At 27.0% G+C, this 25,000-nt stretch overlaps 1 protein-coding gene across 16 annotated transcripts in view; it reads right to left on the reverse strand.

Annotated features, from left to right (window-relative positions):
- Fas1 (fasciclin 1 Fas1 domain-containing) overlaps positions 1-25,000 on the reverse strand; it is a 363,149-nt gene that overhangs the window by 12,039 nt on the left and 326,110 nt on the right. For 14 of the 16 annotated variants that reach the window (XM_085662992.1, XM_085662997.1, XM_085663000.1 and 11 more), the window contains one exon: positions 14,330-14,338. The exons of the other annotated variants lie outside the window; for them this stretch is intronic. In XM_085662992.1, the coding sequence (XP_085519118.1) occupies positions 14,330-14,338 (9 nt within the window). The remainder of the gene's footprint in view (positions 1-14,329; positions 14,339-25,000) is intronic. 16 annotated transcript variants of the gene reach the window in all.

A 25,000-nucleotide genomic window follows, 5' to 3' on the forward strand; every position in this document is an offset into this window, starting at 1 on the left:
GCTATAATATTCTCTCTCTCTCTCTCTCTCTCTCTCTCTCTCTCTCTCTCTATTTTTTTTCTTTTCTCTCTCTCTCTCTCTCTCTCCTTCTCTCTCTTTTTCATTCTTATCCTTTACTTCTTTTTTTACTTCCTTCAACAGAAAGATCGTTTGCCAGTGAAAAATGAAAAGATGCAGGGGTATGGTGGACTTCGTAAAAGGGATAAAATCAAGGGAAGGGTTAAACAACGGGGAAAAAAAAAATATCGAGCGATTGTAATATACAATGTAAAAACGAAAATGCGATCGTCAAAAAAGAAAATGGGGGAAAAAAATCGATCCAATGCTAGTTTTTTGTACTAATACAATTCAGGAGAAGGATTTTATCGGATTAGAAAAATCAATAATAATAATAATAATAATAACAATAATAATAATAATAATAAACATGATTATAGATAAACAATTAACACACAATTGTCTACTCTTGTTACGTATTTTTTCTTTTAATTATTTACATTTTATTTGGAATTTATATTTCATTGGAAGGAAAAAACAATGGAAAAATTAATCGGCGATGAAAGATCAGGATTTACATAATAATAAGGTTATTTACGAGAGGAGGGTGGGGGGTGTTCTGAGGGTAGATGTGGGTGTAGGGGTGAGGTGAGGTGAGGTGAGGTGAGGTGAGAGACGAGGTGAGGTGAGGTGAGGTGAGTTGAGGTGAGGTGAGGTGAGTTGAGGTGAGGTGAGGGCTAAAGAGGGGGTGGTGGACGGGGTGAAGGAGATAATAAAATCGTGGGGGTTAAAATCGCAGGGGCTAAAATTTCTAACGAAATATCGAGAAAATTGATGTATCGTGAATCAACGACGGTCGGATATATCGTTCCGTTATATTTCTTTTTTGCGGTATTATAGAACGATAATTTTTTTATTTATATCTATTTATTTCTCCCTTATTTACTCCCCTTCCTTCCTCCCTCTCTCTCTCTCTATCTCTCTCTCTCTCTCTTTTTCTGTCTCCCCAGCTTTAAAAACGATACTTTCATGTACGATTAATCAAAATATTTTTCGTTCATTTTTCTTTCGTTTCTTTTTACTTTTTCGACTTTTTTTTTTTTTCGTTTTCTTTCCGTTTGACACGACAGAAAGAGAAATACGTCGGAACGAGATTCCGTGGAGCCGCCATTTTTATAAATACATACGTACATATATATATATATACATGTATATATATATGTATGTATAGTATGTACATATATGTAAAAGGATAAATAAAAATAAAAATAAAAATACAAAAAGAAAAAAAAAAAAGGAGGAAATAAAAATGAAGTTTTCGACTTGAACGTACGGAACTAACAAGATCGTCGAGAAAATTTTGTGTATCTAAGAAAAGAGATAGACGAGTTTTAAGGACAGTCGATTTTTCGATAACATTTGTTAATATTTTTTTCTTTTTTTGTTTTTTTTTTTCATTCTTTCTTCTCTTACGTCTCTTGAAAAATGTCTCAACGTTGAAATAATGATTTTCTGTAGAATTCAATTCGATCGTGATAAAATGACCATATATATATATATATATACCATCGTAAATGTTTCTTTTATTTAAATATTTTATATATATATATATAAATTTTTTTTTTTTTAATTTTCACTAAATTAACGAAAAAGAAGAAGAAAGTATTACGAGTTTAAGATTTACGAATTTATTATAAAGATCATGAAAATCGAGTTCTTTTATTTTTTTTTTTTTTTTATTTTTTTTTTTTCAAATACGTATTTAAATTTATATTTTATATTTATAATTACTGATGACGAATTTAAATCATGCTTCCATGACTTGTCCTTATGAAATCGTTTTCTCTTTCTATCGATGAAGTAAAGTAGATGGGAAGATGAAAAAAAAAAAAAAAAAAAAAAAAAGAAAAATAACTAAATAACGATTAATAAAAAAAAGGTATCTCTCATCTAAAATACGATATATACATATGTGTATATATGTATATATATATATATATAAATAAATAAATATATTAATGTATATTTATATATATGTATATAATAATATAACGTGATTGGTATCATTAAAAAATCGGCTCTCAGACTTCCATTTGCCATGGTGACATGGCTATAAAAAGTATGAGCTTGAATGTGTCGTGTGTTTTTTGCGAAGTCTCTGATGAGTTCATTTTAATAAGTACTTACGATGCCCTATACGACATGCAGAGTCCAATAGAGACATGCAAAGCACCACAGAATAACATCATTGAGTCAATATAAGAATAGTAAACACATTTACACAATTGATAATAATAATTAATAATAATAATAATAATAATAATAATAATAATGATAATAATAATAATAATAATAATAATAATAATAATAATAATAATAATAATAATAATAATAATAATAATAATAATAATAATAATAATAATTAATAATAATAATAATAATAACAATAATAATAATTGTAATAATAATAATAATAACAATAATAATAATAATAATAATAATTACAAAAAAATACTTGAGAAATTTCTGTCTTTCTCTCTCTCTCTCTCTCTTTCTCTCTCTCTCTCTCTCTCTCTCTCTCTCTCTATCTATGTATTTATCTATTTATTTATCTATCTCTTACTCTAATTATATTGATCGATCGACGATCAGTAAAAGAAAGAAGAGGGCTGTGAAATAATTTTGTCAAACGAACGGGACAACAATTTTACTTATTTCCTCTTCTCTCTTTCTTCTCATTAATTGTTTTTATTTAAAAAATAATTATTTTTTGTTTTTTTTTTTTTTTTTTTTTTTTTTGTTGTATTAATCATAATTTACAATGTACTCATAATACCGATAGGAAATATTACTGTTCCTTGTGTTCGTCTTTTTCTATGTTTTTCTTTTCTTCTTTCTTTTTTTATTTTCATTTTTTATTTTTACTTATTTATTTATTTATTTATTTATTTATTTATTTATTATTATTTTTTTTTTTCATTATGCCACGTTCGGTCGGTCGAATTTTTTTCTTCTCAAATCTAAATTCTAAATTCAGAAGAACATTAAATCAACGCTCATATGAGAAATATCTTTCGTTAGGTAGAGTTTAGAGAGATAATTTTCAAGGAAAACTAACGACGTATATTATTTGAAATTTGTTTAGAAAAAAAAAAAAAAAAAAAAAAAAATGGAGTCCAATGACATGATAGTAATTTTCTTTCTTTCCCCCCCCTTACTTTCTTTTTTTTTGTCTATTTTTTTTTCTTTTTTTTTTAATCGTTCTCACACGTCGACAATGTTAATCGATATTATTCAGTAAATTTCTGTTTGGTACGAACAAAATGCCGTTAAAATACATTCTATATCTAATTAGAACGAGAACATCGTTTAACAAGAAAAATGAGCGTTAACAGCTGTTACAATATTATCGTTAGTAATGGGAAGAATGCTCCTCCTGAGCCTTATATTTCGCGTTACCGAAAATCCCATTAGCGTCGAGTGCCCGTTGTTACCCGTGCCCGTGCCCGTACCGAGTGCCCCCGGTTAAATTACCTAATTGTGATCTATGGGCCCTTTAGGATCTCTATCGAGTTCACCTTGAGTACTCCGAGGATCCACGTTGTCCGGGAATTAAAACGTATTTATCTTAAACGAACGTTCCAGGAATATCTTCGTATGATATCGCGTATCGCGTTTCCGAACGATTTCATTCATGCTTCTTACAATTTTTTTTTCAATCAAGTATTCGTGCAATTCTTTTTCTTTTTTTTTTTTTTTTTGGTTAAATCATCTAGAATTCATACAATTTTTGTTTTTTTTTTCTTTTTTTTTTTTTTAATCGTCAAGAACTCGTACAATTTTTTATCTCTTTTCTCTTTTCTCTTTTTACCAAATTATTAAGAATTCGTACAATTTTTTAGTCTTTTCTATATACTTTTTTTTTTTCTATTTTTCTTTTTCTAAATCGTCAAAAAAACTCGTGTAATTCTTTTTCTCTCTTCTTCTTTTTTTTTTTTTATCTTTTTAAAGAATCATCAAGATCGTAGATATATTAAAAAAAAAAAGAAAAAGAAAAAAGAAGGAAAGAAAAAAAAGTTTCAATATAACGAATGAAAAATATTATTACTTTTTCATACAACCAAGTAATTTTGTAATTTGATATATGTTTATTTTTGATATAATTTTTTTTCTTTTTTACGATAACAAATAAAAAATAAAGATATTCGTAAAACGATAGAATTGATATACTTTTCGATATTCCTGTAACGTTTAACTATAACCATGATCTTTTATATTTTTTTTTTCTTTTCTATTACTACTTCATTCATTCGTTCATTAATTAATTAATTCACTCATTCATTGATTCATTCATTCATTCATTCATTCATTCATTCATTCATTCATTCTCTCTCTCTTACTTTCAATCTATCATTTCTCATATCACACTCAAGAAAAATGAAAAAAAAAAAAAAAAAAAAAAGGAAAGAAATGAAGTGAAAAGAAAAAGAGAAAGAAAGGGAAAAAGCAAAAAAATAAAAAAAGAAAAAGAAGAAACAGAAGAAAGTAGAAAAAAAGAGAGAACGACGAAAAGAGAATAGAAAGAAGTAAGTAAAGGTATCCTTAAAAAAGGAACAAGTCCAAAGGGAAAAATAATGTCGTAACGTGGCTCGAGAGCTTCGCATATCCTCAGTCTCGAGAGTCGAGATATATAGATCGAAATCGATCCGATCCGATCCGATCTGATCGATCGTTCGATTCGTTCGTTCGTTCGTTCAATTTCACGAACGTGACATCGATTTTAAACGATTATATTTTTGTGCTTGAACATAAAAAACGTAATTCCCCTCTCCTCTTTATCCAACCAACCCACCCACCCACCTAACCCCATCCTACTTCTCATCCTTTCGAGTAATTTAAGCCGCACGCGACCAGATTCCGTCGGATTTTCTTTTCTCTTTTCTCTTTTATCTTTTTTCCTTTTTCTTTTCTTTTTTTTTCTTTTTTTTTTTTTGCTTTTTTTTGCTTTTTTTACTTTCGCCATTTCAAAGAGTAATTTCCGGGGCGAAGGGATTCGTATTAAGTCCGACCAAACGAATTTGAAAAGGAACCGAGAAACGGAAAGGATAGAGAAGAAAATCGAAATCGTTTGCTATTGAATTGCGTTTTAACGAAAAGCGAAGGGGATCTGCTTATGTAGTAGTTAAATAACGAGATTTCGCGATAATTTACTGGCCGATCGAAGCGCTATCGATCAAAGAGAAGAGAGAACTACTTTGCTTTTTTTTCTCTTTTTTTTCTTTTTTTTTTTTACCTTTTTATTCATTTATTTTCTTTTTCCTTTTTAATAGTATTTCTGTCGTGAAAATTTGTCATCTTTAACTTCATCATCAAACCGTTCGTTTTAATAAATATATATATATAAATATATATATATATATATATATATATATATATATATATACATATTACTAACGTATATAACAAAAAAGAGGATAAGCGTAATAATTGCGGAGATCAAAAATCGATTATTAGAATTAGCGGAGGACGTTCTTTCAAAGTTTTCGAATTCTCTCGACTCTCGTTTTTAACGAAAGAAATTTTCTTGCTCATACGTACGTCCATGAAAAAAAAAAAAAAAAAGAAAGAAAAATATCGCATTCCATCCTGCACAGTTTAAATGAGATAATTAAATATAAATGAATAATATTAAGAGAATATGCGAGCTCGAGAGAGGGATATATCGAATTTAAAATGAATTTAAAATCACCTTTCTCTCTCTCTCTCTCTCTCTCTCTCTCTATCTCTTATATAATATATATATCCATATCGATATATAATAAGGATAATAATATTGAAAACAATAGATAAAATAAAATAAAATAAAATAAAATAAAATAAAATAAAATAAAATAAAATAAAATAAAATAAAATAAAATAAAATAAAATAAAATAAAATAAAATAAATAAATAAATAAATTGATTAATTAATAAAAAAAATTCACACTACTTATTTAAACATTATAATATTAAATTCGTATAGAGGAGAGTTCGTATATATCATATATTTTTTTTTTCTTCATTTTTCTTGGCTTCCTTTTTTTTCCTTTCTTTTTTTGTTTTTCGTTCTGTATTTTTTTTTTTATTTTTTTTTTTTTTTCCTTTTTTCCTTTCGATGATAACAGAGATCGGTCGTCGCATGAGAGAGATGATACGAAGAATGATGGAACGAAGGGCGAGAGACGATGGGGTGGGTAGAGTGGGTGGTTGGGTAGGGTGGGTAGGGAATTCATCGTGAATGAAATGGTAACAGCGTTCATGATAGAATGCAATTGATGTCTCATGAGATCAATATGGCTATGTCTACGAATTATGACGAAATTATGTGATGTATATAATATATATATATGTATATATAAAATATACATATATATATATATATATATATATAATATATGGAGATATAAAAAGGTCGCGCGGTATAATTCGACGAGATTATGTGTGTGACGGTGCTCTCGTTTCCGACGACATGCGACATTCAAGGGGCATCAATCGCTAAACGATCACGATAGCTTCTAGCGGTGCAACGTGCATTTGTGTGTGCATAATAATAATTATAATTCTTTTTTCTTTTTCCTTTATCTTTCTTTTTTTTTTTTTTTCTAACAGTAGACACTGACGTACCATACATACGTCTAATAAGAAGGCAGAGATTTTTCGTTCTATTTAAAAATAGAAACGAATTCGAATTCAAATTAGAAATAATAATGTCTGACGAGTACGTAATAAAAGTAAAAAATATAAAGAGAAAGAGAGAAAGAGAGAGGAGAAAAAGAAGAGAAAAATTAATAGAAACGTGAACGACTATGGTGTAAATCGTGAATCGAACGAAATTCGAAATGAAACAAACGTTTAAATTTGACGAGATAATTAAGAATTCGTTAGATCTTATAAATTAATACAGAAAATTAAGGTTTTGTAAATTTTCAAAAAAGAATTAAAGAAAAAAAAAAAGAAGATAAAAAAAGTAAAAAGAATTTCAAAATTCGAAAAAATAATTCAGACGAAGAAGAAGAAGAAGAATAAGGAAAAAAAGCAAAATAAATTTATCATCATCGTCCGAAAGAGAATAATATCGAAGAGAACGTTTTCTTTTTTTTTTTTTTCTCTTCGTTCAAAACGAAAAATCTTCCTCCCTAAGTACGGTGCATTCACCAATCAGGCCAAACAATTATTTTAAAAATGTATTATATATATATATATATATATATATATAATACGAGCGCTGTTTCCATGTCATCAAGAATAGACGTATGACGATAGAAACCAGGGAGAAATTTAGAGAAAGAGAGAGAAAGAGATAGAGAGAGAGAGAGAGAGAGAGAGAGAGAGAGAGAGAGAGAGAGAGAGAGGGAGAGAAAAAGAGAGGATAAATTGATGGAGAGAGTGGGATGGGAGAAGATCAAACGGACGTGCTCGAGATCATCAACTACTAATCACCAATTGCTTATAAAATCCGTATCCTCCATATTGGATTCGCCGTCATAATCTTTCATTCCACCGAACCGAGTTTTTAAGCTAATAAGTGTACCGAAGAAGAAACAACGTCCTCAGTTTGCTTTAAAAACAAGAAAAAAAAAAAAAAAAAGTGGGAGAAGAAAAAAAAACTTATACCGCAAGGAAATAAACCTCGTCGATGTTTACTCGTACTCTCTCGTTCTTTTTCATCATCCCTTAAACCTTCGATATCGGTTTGTTATTGTTTCAGTCTTATATATAGACAGACGTATGACACAGTACGTATCATACGTATCACGATTCTACTACGTTACTGATAAGGAATCAAAAAAAAAAAAAAAAAAAAAAAAAAGAAAGAAAGAAAGAAAAAAGAGAGAGAAAAAAACAAATAAAAAATAAAAAAGAAATCTAAAGGAAAGAAAGAAAGAAAGAAAGAAAGAAAATGTAACCCTTCGAAATACGTCAAATTCAATGAAATTTTGAAAACGAGGATGCAATGCTATGTGTCATTATGGAATATATATATTTATACATATATAATCTTTATATATTTATATATATATATATATATATATATATATATAATATATATTTGATAAGCGTTAAAAAATTGATAATAACATTGTTTGAAACGATTGTTTTTTATCTTATACGATGCATAATTAAAAAAAAATTTTATTAGAGGCATTCGACCGATTAAAATCTTTCATTAAAAACGTCCTTTTGATATTTTTACTGGCTGTAAAAATGATTCTTATCAATGATGATAATAATAATGATAATAATAATAATAATAAACCACGTTCAGTTAAGAAGACAACAACGATCATGGTAGATGTATTTAAAACAGGGTCGTTTAATTTAACGCGTTTGCTCGCAATTCGTTTTCGTTTCTGTCGTTTCGAATATTTTACGATGGATTCTTTCGAGATACTCTTTGCCAGGTCATTATCAAAAGGGCGCGATAAACGTGTCACTTTTTTTTTTCTCTTTTTTTCTCTTTTTTTCTCTTTTTTTCTCTTTTTTTCTCTTTTCTTTTTTTTTTTTGTTTTACTTGATCATTAGTACCAACTATATGCAAATTATCTTAGGCCTTTATCTTTATTTCGACGACGTTAAAATGTTATAATCATTGTCCCAAACGACTATCAGTTTAATTATACGGTTAAACATGATTTATGGATGAGATATATATATATATATATATACGATAACGTTCTATCAAAAAAGTCTATATATTTTTTCATTACGATCAATATATATATATATATATATATATATATATATATATATATATATATTTGTGTTCGTTTTTATTCCGATGCATCCTCGTTAAATTTTTCTTTCTTTCTTTCTTTCTTTTTTTTTTTTTTTTTTTTTTTTTATAACGTTCCATATTTGTTCCTCTCGATATTTCATTTTTTTGTTTTTGTTTTTGTTTTTTTCTCTTTTTACATCGCAATTTATAATATAAAGCACTTCACATATACGTACATATATACGTACATATATATATATGTATGCATGTATGTATGTATGTATATATGAAGTTACACGTACACACGCGCACACGCATACGCATACAAATATTATAACGCTATATATTATAAATAATTATTTATTTAAGAGAAATGAGAGAATGTTTTGTTTTCTTTCTTTCTCTCTTTTCCTTGTTTCTTTTTTATTTTTTTTTATTTTTTTTTTTTTTATTTCTTTATTTTTTTATTTTTTTTTATTTTTGCGCGTTTCTTTTTTCCTTTTTTCGTTTTCTCGTTCATAAGAAAAATTTATTTATCATCGTGAACGATGATAAGTATGATTTCATTTTTCTTATTTCTTTTCTATCGTCTTTTATTTTTGTTATTTATTTATTTATTTATTTATTTTTTTTTTTTTTTCATTATCGTTCAGAGTTACAAATGTATATACGATATCCAATAAGGGATATCTGATTAAAAAATAGTAAAATCAGTCCGATGATTGTTTGTTGTTGTTGTTGTTGTTGTTGTTGTTATTATTGTTGTTGTTCTTAAAGTGCAACATGCACACAGTAATCCCTGTTACACGCATACACTTGGTATGTATATCTAAACTATTTACTACTATTTACTACTATTTACTATTAATCTACGAAAGAGAATATTAAGGTTGCAGTGGATTAAATAATTTCTTTTTTTCTTTCTATTTTAACAATAAATAATAATAACATTGTTATTTGCTAACGCTAACACATAGATCATGCATAATCTCTCTCATATTCTATAACGTACAATTTGATATAGCCTATTTCAGAGAAAGCTGGCAGATAACAAGTGCAGATAAAGGAATAATAATCATAATAATAATAACAATAATAATAATAATAATAATGATAATAATAAAGAAGAGGAATAGAAAAAGAAAAAAAAAGAAAGAAAAGAAAAAAAAAGAAAAAAAAAAACGTTTCGAATCTGTGCACGTTTCTAATAGAAATTGAGAAAATGAAGGATCTACTCTTTTGTTTTACTTTCTTTTTTTTTTCTTTTTTTTTTTTTTTTTACGTATATATATATATATATATATATATATATATATATATATAACTAGTCAATATTTCCAATCGCGCTTGGAACTATCTATATCTATTAAAACTTTTTCAAAACTTGTCTTACACTTTTCAATACCTATTTCTATGTTATATTTATTTCGCAAAATATTATTTAAAAGTTTTCTCCTTTTCACTTATGGCGTTTCTAGCATACAGTTATAGTTATAGTCTTATATATATATATATATATATATATATATATATATATTGTATATAAAATAAGTTTTCCCAAGAAAATCACGCAAGCCTACGTTGAAAGTTCCCGTGTAGTATTCGTAGTTTACGCGAAGATCAACGCTAGGGAATTGACGTACATACGTGACGTATCACATGAGACACTTTTATCGCTCCTATAAAATGAAAATATATAAGGAAGAAGTTTTTCTTTTTTCCTTTTTCCTTCTCCTTTCCCTCTTTCGAAGACAAATTGTAAAAAAAAGCAAACGAACCGCGCGACCATGGGTATTATAACCCATGAAAAGTGTCTATAAAACTCACGTATGAATCACAATTTTTACATAAAAGTCGATATTTGAAATATAAACCCGTTCGCATAGACAAACACGGAATCGAGAAAGAAAGAAAACCAAAAAAAAAAAAAAAAAAAAAAGAAAAGGAAAAAGAAAAGATCACAATTGTCTTTAGTAATGGGGAAGAAGAGGAAGAAAAAACAAAAAACAAAAAAGAAAAAAAAAAAGGAAAGAAACACGCGTTGTTGAGAAAGTGGTGATTATTAAAAAAAAATAAAGGAAGAAAGAAAGAAAAAAAAGAAGAAAAAGATTTTACAAAATGTGTCCCACCTCCATATCCATATTTAATAATTTCATTGACATTTCGTCGTCCATATTTAATGTATCTACGTACACATAACATTCGTCGACGAGACGTTAATATCAAAGTTTTATGAAGTTACGCTCGATAAACCGGTCAAATCCTACCATTCCCTATCGACCTACCTTCACCCCCCTCCCCTCTCCAACCAATCCCTGTTACTTTACTCTTACGATCCTTACCAATCCTTCCCACCTCCTCCCTCAGCCCCATACGCCAACCCATTTCTCCCATTCAATTACCATAAATACTATTCCAGTTTATATTATTTATATGACGTCCATATATCTATAACCGTATGAATGAGGTTACGATTACGTGATAGAATACGTACATACATACATACATACATACATACATACATAAGTATATACATATATACATACAACATACATACATACATACATATATACATACATGTTAATCACGTAGAATATAACTTTTCGATATACATACTTAAATATTTGTAATAAGCAAAATGGAAACGTGCACGGAAATATTATATATATACAGGTGTGAATCAGTTAATAATTCACGTCTGAGAGAATATTTTCGTTTTGTGATTGTAAAAATTTTTCCAAAAAAGAAAAAAAAAAAAAAGAAAAAGATCGACGAATTCTAAGTGAACGTAAGATAGTATCGTTGATTCTCGTTAAGATTATCAAACATGATTGATTTTTTTTTAATTTCGAAAATTTTGCGTCTCATTTTACTATTATGACTCACGTGTCATAATTCTTCACAATAACATGTAACTAATAAGTATTTGACTTTTTAATATTTAATCAATTTTTAATATATATTTTATATGTTCTTTCTCGTTTTCTTTTTCTCTTCTTTTTTTTCTTTTTTTAATCATTCTTCTTTCATTTCCTTTCTTTTTCTTTTTCTTTTCTTCTTCTTCTTCTTTGTTCTTTTTTCTTTTTAAATACATTTTTTTTTAAATACATTTTGATAAATTAACAACAGGTATCAAGATTAAAATTTTGAACGAAAGACGATTGAAAATTACGGTTTCATTAAAAAAAAAAAAAAAAAAAACCATTTCGTTGTCTCGGACGTAAGAATATGCTGGAAAATAAAAAAAATAAAAAGGAGAAAAATAAAAAAAGAAAAAAAAAAAGAAAGGAAAAATATACAGTTTCCATTTAAAAAGAAAAAAAAAAAAGAAATGCAAATGTGACCTTTAGAACGATCTTTGATTTAAGGTCAAACCAATAATACCATCTTACATTAAACTTAATTAGACGTCGAGAAAATTTTCGTAGGAAATATTTTTGTTGAATATATATTTATATATTATATATATAATTTATATATATATATATATATATATATATATTTTTAGTGACGACGTTGAGTGATGCAACCTGTATATATAAAAATATCGTGTGTCTGCGGGTTTTATTTGCTATATTTAGCATGCATACAAGGCAGAAAAAGAGAAAGAGAGAGAGAGAGAGAGAGAAAGAGAAAGGAAAGGATTGAAGAAGTAATTGGAAGGTAAAATTGCGAAGAAGGATTAGGGAAGTGAAAATAGGGAGTAAGGGGGGATTGGGGTATAAGGGAAGGGGAGGAGAGGAGAGAAGAAAATTTGGCTCCAGAAATCCTTCTTTTTTTTTTCTTTTCTTTTTTTTTTTATAGCGCCATAGGGATTGTTTACGAGGCCGAAGAAAAAAGAATGAAAGAAAGGACGAAACAAGAAAGAAGGAATTTAAATAAGAAAAGATCGTCGTCGTTTTTTTCTTTTTTTCTTTCTTTCTTTCTTTTTTCTTTACTTTTTTGTTTTTGCTTTTTTTTTTTTGTTTTCTTCGTGCGAGTAAAAAAAAAAGAAAATTGAGTGGCGACAAACGCTTCAGTGCTATATAAGGCGCTATATAGTAGATTGAAATGGCGAAAAGCCAATAGTAAAAAAAGCGAGAAGATAGAAAATAGCTTTTCACCTACGTTAGATATAATGCAAAAATTGCAGGATATATCGAACGAGCGAGCGAGCGAATTGGTTAAAACCTTTTCTTCACCCTCGTCGAGGAGGTCGCAAAGGTCGCAAAGGTCGTAAAGATCGTGAAGAATAAGTTAACTGCACGATCGAAACTTTCATTTACCTTTTTCTTTTTTTTTTTGTCTTATAATATTGTTTCCCGTTCGCCGACGACGACGAGAAGGGGGTAAGAAAGGTTGTTGATTAAAAAAAAAAAAAAAAAAAATAGTATCCTTTTCTCAGCGATTATTATAGGCCTAAAGCTCGTAACTATAATAATGTGCTTTTGCGATCTCCAATTGCATTATTTACCGCGATTGGTATATCGTTTATCGTTTTATTTTTATTATTATTGTTGTTATTATTATTATTATTATTATTATTATTATTATTATTATTATTATTATTATTATTATTACTATTATTATTATTATTATTATTTGTACAATAATTCGCTTGTTTCGTAAGTTTAATTAAAACATTGAATGATTGATTCAATTGTTCTATTTTAGATTCTTCTTTATTACATTTATATGTACATATATATATACATATGTATAAGTATACATACAATTATATATTCTTATATATATATATATATATATACGTACATAGAATAATTATATATACAAATACATGTATATACAATTCTTGTTTATACATGTATATATATATATATTTTTTTTCTTTTGAATATTCATATATACAAGTAAATGTATATACAATTGTTGTTTACACAAAAACATGTATATATATATATATATACATACATAATTCTCTTATATACACATATGCAGAAGAAAGATTAATTGTTTCATAAGATATATCCAATGGCGGTTACACACTGCAATGGTTGCATAAACGGTAAGAAACACTTGCAACGGTTGAGAATGTGCACAGGAATGGAGATATAAAGAGAGATATAGAGAGAGATAACTAGATAGATAGATTGATAAATAGAGAGAGAGAGAGAGAGAGAGAGAGAGAGAGAGAGAGAGAGAGAGAGAGAGAGAAAGAGAAGGGAGAACATAGTGCAAGAAAACGAGCGATGATACGAAGAATGAGAAAAAGAAGGAGATATTCTATATATATATATATATAGAAAGAGAGAGAGTGATAGAGAGATAGAGAAAGAGGAAAAGGAGGAGGAAAGGGAAAAAGATGGTTAAGGGTGGGAGTTAAGGGTTAAGGATGATAGGAGAGAAGCAAAGGTCGAAAGAAATAATCGACAGTGATGTTAGTGTGAATGAATCGTAATGTTTAATGATGTAGTGGTAGCAATACTGGTGGTGATGGTGGTGATGGTGGTTGATAATAGTGATTGATATAGTGGTCGATAGTGAACGGGTGATTCTTACTGTAATGGAAGTCTAGAAAGACATGAAAGAAGAAGAAGAAGAAGAAAAAAACTATAGAAAAGGCAGCTTGTGAATTACCTTGAAGGACTGCGTAGAGAAACCGGAAACCATGAAGGGTGTTGATCCATAACATAAGAAGCGAAACAGAAACAGAAAAAAGGTATACTTGTAATTAAGTCGTTCACTGTAAAGAGAAATAGAAAGAGAAAGAGAAAGAGAGAGAAAGAGAGAAAGAGAGAGAAAGAGAGAGAGAGAGAGAGAGAAAAAAGGAAAAAGAAAGCTAGAAGAAATAAAACAAGAAAAAAATCATCAGAAATGTATATATCCGTGTACAGGGGTGGGGGGGGGGTGGAGGAGTGGGATAGGTCGGATAAAAATTATCAGAAATGTGTGTATACTCGTAAGGGGAGGGTAGACAAAAAAAAATCATTAGAAATGTGTATACTCGTAAGGTAAGGGTGAGAAAAAAAAATCATTAGAAATATGTTGTAAATCTGTGATCGGGGTGGAGAGTGGAAAAAGAAAAAGAAAAAACAAAAGCTAAGAAAGAAAAGAACTCCGTTTGTCGTGAAATTCCTATCGGTTCGTGACTTTTGAAAATTTTGTTTTTCTTTTCCTTTTTCTTTATTTTCTTCATTTTCATTTCGAACGTGAACGGAGAATAAGATATATGCGCGCTTTGAAAATTTGCATTTAATAATACCAATTATCTCATACTTTTCTTTCTTTCTTTCTTTTTTTTTTCCTTTTTTTTCTTTTCACCTATCAACTTTTTTTTTTGTTTTTTTTTTTATTTTTTTTTTTATTTTTTTTTTTTTTCCTTTTCATGTCATGATCGGAGCAAAGAAAGCGTACAGTGATCAATCGATCGTCGACTTCGTGAATTTGATTTTTCTAAAGAAATAAATCGTATTGGCATTTATATATATCTTGTTTAGTTTTTTCTTTTTTTTTCTTTTCTTTTTTTTTTCCATATTAATGTCCAATTATTTATAGTTACTACAATAAGTTATTAATTCAATGATACGTCGTATGAATCGTAAATTACGTTGGAAAAAAGACAAGAAAAAAAAGGAAAAAAAAAAAAAAAAAAAGATAGAGGAATAATTCGGAAAATGAAATCAGTTCAGAGAAGAAGAAGAAAAAAAAAAGAAGAAGAAGAAGAAGAAAAAGGAAAAAAAAAAGGTGATATCAATGCGAGAATTATAAGATTATGACAAAAACAAAATAATGTGTACTGTGTGTACTATGTGTTCTTTTTTTTCTTTTTCTTTTTTCTTTTTTCTTTTTTTTTTTCGATATCGATGAATCCATCGTATGCTATACCAAGTGCTGCGTTAATTAGTTGCTATAACAAAAAAGAGTGATATTTATTCTACATTTACGGTAGATTACTTGGAGACAATCAAAACTCGAAAATATTCATATAAATTATTGAAAAGTTAATACTGTATGTTTATAATAAATAATTATTTATAGATAAATTATACCATACATAAATATATGTATACGTTTAGCCGGTTTTGATTATCTCACATTGACGATATCATCAGTTAATGTGCATTAATTAAATAAATTATCTATCTATTATTATCATGATCATAATCTTTATCATCATTATCATAATCATTATCTATTACTACTAATTGAAAAATATCGTTTATCAAGCTTTTGCACGAAGGATAATATACGAATATAATTTACGAAATTTTATATATCTATCGTTTATAATATATTCGACGATTGATTTAATAACAATAAGACAATTATAATGATTAGGTAGAATAGAAAAAAAATAAAAAAAAAAGAAAAAGTAAGAAGCTCTGACAATTTCCAATTTCGTCAATTTCAAATGTGACTATTGATTTTTCTATCTAATTAATAAATGAAATCGACGAATTATTCATACAGTAACAATAAGTTTAGTATATATATGTATATATATTTCTATGTATAGATACTAATTGACGGATAATTCGACGCCTATTATTAATTAATTAGTTTAAAGCGAATATAAAGAAAAATATATTACAGATCGATTAAAAGGGGGTTGATGTTTAAAAGGCGATGATTTTTTTTCTCTTTTTATTTTTTTTTTTTTCTTTTTACCAAAGTACCAATCACGAACGATTTATAATGATTCATAACGAAATTTGTTTGAAGAAAAAAAGAAATTAATTATAATTCGAAAAATCGTAAGGGCAAAAAATATTCATATAATATAAAAAAAATTATTTATATATATATATATATATATATATATATATATATATATAAAGAAATGAAATAATATCGAAGAGTAATTACGTCCAACCCTTATTGCTTTGGTAATTGAACGGTGCCAAACTGGTTCTCGTTTTCATATCCATGATCAAAAATCTGATTTCGCGGTGCAATGATTCGTACGATCGACATGGATAATATGAAATAATTTTAATAGATCAATCCTTTCGTTTCAAAAAAAATAAAAAAACAAAAAGAATAACATACATACATACATACATACATACATACATACACCCCAATACTGAAATTGGCCGAGATTTAACCGTTCACCCAATATATATATATATATATATATCTATATACCGCTACGTATTTATTACAAACGATACTAACTACGTTGATCTCTTTATATCACCGAAAATAAATACGAATATTCCTCGTCATTTGTTCATTCAGTCATATTCGATTTTAGTTTTGATATAATAACGTCAAAAAAAGAAAATGGAAAAAAAAAGAAAAAGAATGCAAATGTTTACGGATAGAAACGTTATGTCAATATAATAAAAAGAAACGTGATTAAAAAAAAATATATATATATATATACATTTATTTATATAATTAATTATATAATTATTAAATATATATATTTATATTATTTATTTAACATAAGTATATATATATATACATTTATTTATTTAACAATGAAAACGTTAGATGTATCATAATAAATAAATAAATAAATAAATGAATAAATAAATAAATAAATAAATAAATAAAAAAGAAAGAAAGAAGTTTCAAACGAATTCGAAGATATTTAAAATAACAAACCCGTATATGTAGATATTATAACGATAATAAATATGCATACATAAGGGAGGGGGTTGAAAGTCTAACTATTTAAGTTATATCGTCATATATATATATATATATATATATATATATATATTTACACTGCTACCTAATATCTAATAACAAAACCGGAACCGTAATCGAATTTCAATCGATTCTTGAAGCTATCCAGATCGGATAACTCGAAATACTCGGAATACTACTACAGGGCATAGAGTCCAGTTACGTCCGATGAAAATACCATACAACGTGTGTAAATCTATCGTAGTAAAATGATAGAACAAACGTAGGGATAACGTAAAGCAAATCAAATCCTAGAGAGTCAGTCCCAACTCGTCATCGACGAACATGTAATTTGATTTTCAATGGGGAAACACCACAATTGGATAATAATATGCGGCTTGGTTTAGAGACCTGTTCTCTTGTTCGTGATTACATACGTACATACATACATATATACATATATACATACATACATACATACATATATGTACATAGTGATACATATGAGTACGTACTTACGTAAATATATATATATATATATATATATATATATATACATATGTATATATAAATATTTTTAATTAATGTTAATTCTAGCCTAGTCCGGGGGAGGGGGAGCGGGAGGAGGTGGGGTTTCGAAACACCCCATATCAACTTTAAGCTCAATTAAAAACAATTTGCGCGTTGCACGATTAATGAAATTTCTTTTTATTTATTTATTTTTTTTTTTTTATGATATAATCGAAAACGCGAATTTTCAAATCTACCGATTATCATTATCACAAATAGGCTTCAAATAATATACAATATTTTCGTTACGATAACACTTATTCGATATTATTTATTCAATACGTATAAATGACAGCTGTTCGTTCAATGCTATGGGATTGGTGGATTTATTGTAAAGTGCATCCCATGTGCAATACTTGAAATTATTTTCAGATATTTGTACGACAAGGATTAAATGCACATTTTCTACGTCACGTTTTCGTTCTTTTCTTTAATCGAATGGGATAATTATTGATCGAGTTAATTGTTTGTTATACTTTTTTTTCTTTTTTTCTTTATTAGATTTAATTTTACTTTCATCCCTAAATCACGCTTTTTAACTTCGATAAAAATCTTATTGTCTCGTATTTAACGAATACTAATCACGAATAATAATTTCATACGAAGGCTCTCATCTCGAACAGAGATTTTTATTAACAGATTTAAATCGTAGAATTATAACGTTTAAAGGAAAAAGAAAAAAAAAAAAAGAGAAAAAAAAGATCTAGGGAATCATCGAATTATATCGTATTAATTAAGTTAAACGAATTGTTAAATTTTCATACATACAGTGATATTTAAAAATTCTAATCATTAAGTTAAAATCTTACCACTTCGTTCTAACTTTTTCAAAGTAATTATTAGCATTCGATAATAATGACAGATCAAAGTAATTGTAACATTTTGAAACTATTTCAACATTATAATTATTAATTAACGTTACATTAAGATATGAATTTGTTAAATCATATAATTGGTCGAATTTGATTCGTCGTTGGATCTTCGATCCAATTATTTGCCTTTAATTATTTACCTTAAAAAAAAACAAAAAAGAAAAGAAAATAAAAAGAAAAGAAAATAAAATCAAACGACGGATTGGAACATACGCGAATGACTTTTTATTCGTGGATCGTCAAAGAACATTATCACGAATTTATATTTACCCGACAAATCATCGTAACAGGCAGCCGAGTATTTGAGAATATTTATCGTACTTGTGTCACGTTACGATGACAGAATGGTGCGTACGACAGGCGTCATCGGGCATGTCGACGATCGAGCAACAACAAACCTCGAATACAACTCCGCCGACGTTGACACGTTTTCATAAATTTCCTTCCATTTTACCCGATATATATATATATGTATATATATATATATATAAATGCGGGTATAATCAGAGAATTGCTCATGTGCATGATTTTATCGCATTTTAAAATTCACTTATTTTCGAATTCTCTCAATTAACTTTATTTCAGCATAAATATATATATATATATATATATATATATATATATGTATATATGTATGTATATGTATATATATAAATAAATATATAAAAATATAAATAAATAAATATAAATAAATATAATTATAGTATAATACGAATATTATTATACTATAAAATATAGTATAATAATAATATAAATTAAATATATATATATATTTATATATTTATATATTATATATATATTATTTATTTAACATAAAAAAATATAATTATATTATAATATAAATATAAAGTGTAATATAATAATAATATGAAATATAAATAAGTAAATATACATATAAGTAAATATCTATATATTTATTGATTTAACATAAATAAATTGATATATATTTATTTATATATATTATATATATATATATATTATTTCTTTAATTATTATTATATATACATATTATGTATTTAACATAAATAAATATATAAATATAAATATATATATATATATATATATATATATATATTTATTCAAAAACAAAAACGTTTTGATGTTTCATTCAATAAATAAATGAATAAGAAAAAAAAAAGGAAAAAAAAAGAAAGAAGAAAGACTTAATATAAATAAGTAAAATATATACATATATATATTTATATATTTATTGATTTAACATAAATAAATAGATATATATTTATTTATATATATTATATATATATATATTATTTCTTTAATTGTTATTATATATACATATTATTTATTTAACATAAATAAATATACAAATATATATATATATTTTTTTATTTAAAAACAAAAACGTTTGATATTTCATTCAATAAATAAATGAATAAGAAAAAAAAAAAAAAAAAAAAAAAAAAGAAGAAAGACTTTAATACCGAATCATTGAATTTAGATTTATTCAAACGTAATAATTAACTTTTTAAGAGAATATATAGACAAGATAATAAGTCATTGTAAGATTTAACTGAGCACGAAGAAACACGATCTTTCTTCACCCATTCTAATTTTCATTCGAGCGTTAGAATGTCTCTCCTCCCTTTCGGGTCCTTTTAACGAATGGATTTACACTCCTTGCAGTAGAACGATCGACTTCAAAACGCTTAAATTCGTTCCTGTTAAAGGAACATCTCAAGTTGTTAACGATTAGGGAGTTTAGTACTTTTTTCTTTTTTCCGTATTATCGGACCGTCTCCCTCTTTGTTTGAAGAAAGAGAGAGAGAGAGAGAGAGAGGGAGGGAGAGATAAATGTTCGAACTTTTAACGTCATACAAACATAAACAAACAAACGTTTAAATAATTAATTATACTTAATTGGTTGACTAAACGTACGATTTTTTCTTTTTCTATATTAATAATTGCGTTCGAATTATGATCGAACTCCAACGATAATTTTCTAATTAAATTTTTAATTAAATCCTTACGAATTTCACGATTAGATCTTTGTTTTTTTTTTTTTTCTTTTTTGATTTCATCCTTCAATATCATCATTATCATTTCTTTGATTGGTACTTTGGTATTATTTCTATTATTACTTTACGACGATTATTAATTACACGCGTGTATTAATGTATATATTTATTGTAATTTTTATATTGTAATTTTTACGAGATTTAAGTGAAAAATTTGGATAGAATGAAAATCGATTTCAATGGTTCCTGAATATTAGTGGGAGGAAGGGACGTTGGTGTGTTAGGATATGTGGGTGTGGATGGTTTTGATTGTTGTGGGAATATAAATAATCTAACGATTGTATCGACAAATTAGTATTGTTAAAGAATTTTTATATAAGCTTGAGGAGAGATCTTATTCGAAATTAAAAATTACGTGATCGATTTAAACAATTCGTGGGAGGAGGGAGGCGGGATGGATGGTAGTGAATGGTTGGTTAGTAGATGTAGAGAGGTGGGGGTGGTGGGTTAGAAACGTCGTCGTATAATATTTGATCTCGAAGTAAGAAAGCGTGATTAAAAAAAAAAAAAATAAAAAAAAAATAAAAAGAAAAGTGCTGGGTGGTTAGAAATAATACATATTATACAGACATTATATTATAATATTTTTCTCAAATATACAAGAGAGAGATAGCACGAGCTATGTCTCGTATATTATTCATAAAAAAAAAAAAAAAAAAATAAAAAATGATAAAAGATAGTTGATAATGTAGAAAAAAATAAACGAAAGAGAAAGATATCGTAAAAGCAAGAGAGTACCAAGTCGATAGGCTGAATAAGTAAGTAGGTAAGTAAGTAAGTAAGTAAGTAAGTAAGTAAGTAAATAAGTATAGTGAAGTAGTAGTGAAGTAAGTAGTATTAATTTAAAAAAAGAAGGCTAGCTGTGGAAATAGGGGAGGGAGGATAAAGGAGGAAGGGTTGTTCGAGACAGGTGAAAAAAGGGTTAAAGTTAAGATAGATAGGACTTTTAATAAGGGCTTTAGAGATAATTTTATCGGCATTTGATAATTTGCGCGAGCAGAGGCGAGAAGAAATTCTGCGGTGATAATACATAGAGAAAGGCGGTGCAGAGAAATCGGCGGTGTTGTGGTGGTGGTGGTGGTGGTGGTGGTGGTGGTGGTTGTACACAGCTTTGTTGGTTTTTGTTTTTATTTATTTTTCTCTTCCCCTGATCGTTCTTTTTTTTCTTTTTTTTTTTTTCTTTTTCTCTCTGTCCTCTCTTGATTTTTTTCTTTACATACTTTTCTTTCTTTCTTTTTTTTCTTTTTTCTTTTTTTTCTTTTTTTCCTCTTTCCTTTTTTTTTCACATCTTTCTTTTTTTCCATGCTCCCCTTCCTACCTACAAAACAACACACGGCGCCAATCCATAGAGAATAATAATTCTCTATTCTTCTATCTTGTTAAAATATTTTTTCGTCATTTTGGATTATTACATTATGTTTTATATCGCGACTCTCCGGCTATAATTCACGTTCTCATGACACGCGTCGTCACTTGAACGCCTGTTCAAAAACCTGAAATTAATTGATTAGTAAATATTACGTCCCAATACGATCGTGAAAGACAATTAATCGGAATAAAATTTGTTCAATTAGATACAGAGATTATATATATATATATATATGATATACATATATATCATATATGTATATCATATGATATACATATATACGTATGATATACGTATATCTTTTTTATTTTTATTTTTTTTTTTTTCTTTTTTTTTTCTACGCGAGCCAATGATTAACAAACAACGACGGCGAACAATGATCCTTTTTATTTATCCATTCTATTTTTCTTTTACTTTTTTCTTTTTATTTATTTTTATATATTCTTTTTTTGTGTTTTGTAATTTGATGGGGCGCCGAGATTCGTCCCCGGTCGATTCGTAAAACTTCGAAAATGAATTTTTAAAACGTTTTTACAGAATTTCGACAGTCAATACAGTTCAAATATTTCAATTTCAGTTGGGTGCAATTAGGGAAAAAAAAGAAAAAAAAGGAGAGAAAGAAGAAAAAATAAATAAATAAATGAACGAGAGAAAATCAAATTTCCCATACATACTTGATTCTTTAATCAATTTACAGTAGTAAAAATACAATAAAAGAAAAAAAGAAAAAACAAATAATTACGAAATGAAAATTGAGCATTGAGTTTCTCTCTTTATCAGTATTGTTTAAATACTTGTTATGTAAACTGGTTACATAAGTGATTATAACAAAGATCTTTTTTCGATATATACATATGTTTTATTATATAACATTATTTATAATTATAAGAATAATTATAAAAAATCTTTTAATAAAATAATATAAAGTTAATTTATGAGATCTATTTTTGTTTATCTTTTTGCAAAAGTTTTGAAACCTTAATCTTTTTCTTTTTTCTTTCTTTCTTCTTTTTTTTCTTTTCTTTTTTTTTTTTTTTTCCTTTGAACCAATAGACATGCAAAACTTTAATCACTATGATAAATTAATTATCCAGACACTGTGAAAAAATATTTTGAAAAGATACACGACTAATGAGATATTTATTAAAATTAATATATTTTTTTTTTTTTTTTTTATAAGAATGAACGCCTCTTTTTTTTTATTACGCATACATTATTTTTCTGTTTCTCATTTCATTTCATTATCAAATGTATGTGAGATTTTACGCGATGGAGAGAAAAAAAAGGAAAGAAAAGAATTATTTAACAAATAAAAAAAAAAAAAAAGAAAAAAAAAAAGAAGAAACAAAATGTCATTATATTATTCATTTAAATAATATTAAAAGTAAATAAATTGAATAAATTAATTAATTACTTAATAAACAAATAAAATGAAATAAAATATCATTGCATACGTTTTAAATAATATTAAAAATAAATAGTTTAAGGTTACATATATTTATATATATATATATATAAATATAAATCATTTTTCGGAAAATCAGAAAAGTCGATAATATCGATTTTGAGATATTAAAAAACGTTTAATAATAAAAGCGTCATTGAAAATTCACGGTTAATCGAAACTTTTATAAGGGTGGTTGAGTATGGGTATGTCAAAGATATGGGGGTTTGTGGGCAAACGGGGAAGAGACGATCATACGATCGTACCCATTCGCCGTGCTGTTCGTTATAATGGAATTACAATTACAATTACAATTACAATTACAATTACAATTGCGGTTGCAATTGCAAATTGACAAAAAAAGGATCTATCGATTCCGATCTAATATTATATAATAGTGATGCACGATCGTATATGGGAACAACGCACGAGGCACAAATACACAACACAAAATAGACTTTTTTTAGATCAAAGGCGAATAAGATAACGTCAAAAGAGAAAGAAAAAGAGAGAAAAAGAAAGAGAGAGAGAGAGAGAGAAAAAGAGAAAGAGAGAGAGAAAGAGAGATAGAGAAAGTCCTTGAAAAGTTTCTTTATCTCGAATAGAAAAAGAAAAAGTTAAGTAAAGACGATAAAGAGGCGAAATGTTCAAAGCGATGGACAAAGAAAAAGATAAAGAAAAAGAAAAGAAAGAAAAGATAGAGGGAGAGAGAGAGAGAGAGAGAGAGAGAGAGAAAAATGTCGCCTTTGATCTAATTAAAAGTCTCGTAAGGATCTTGGTGCAGACATTAGGCAGGTCGTGCCGAGTATCATTTTTGGAGAACAATCGATATCGCGTGTGTCGAGAGAGACAGCTGTCACGTGAACATTCCATTCTTAGTCCCGTGTTAGTTGTTACATAGTAAAAATCGTCTGTTGTATGTATATATATATACATATATATATATACATATATATATATATATATACATAATTGAATGTATTAAAGATATAGTGTATACATACATATATATATGTGTATATATATATATGTAAGTCGTAACTATATTATATATGTAAGAGATACGTATAAGTATATTCTCTTGTTGTTGTTGTTGTTGTTGTTATTGTTGTTGTTGTTGTTGTTGTTGTTGTTGTTGTTGTTGTTGTTGTTGTTGTTGTTGAAGAAAGATAATAATTAATAATCCCGCTTTATTGTCGATAATGACAATAAATTCATATTGCAAATCCAATATACATATATGTACCTTTTCATATATGTATGGATAATATATAATATTATTTATATTATTCGTATTATGATATTGTTTCTGGATAATATTATTATCGAAAGATCGATTTAAATTACACCTTTTTTCTTTTTTTCTTTTCTTTTTTTTTT

This window comes from Vespa mandarinia, chromosome 20 (assembly GCF_050613455.1).
Source record: "Vespa mandarinia isolate Hongniang chromosome 20, ASM5061345v1, whole genome shotgun sequence".
NCBI lineage: Eukaryota > Metazoa > Arthropoda > Insecta > Hymenoptera > Vespidae > Vespa > Vespa mandarinia.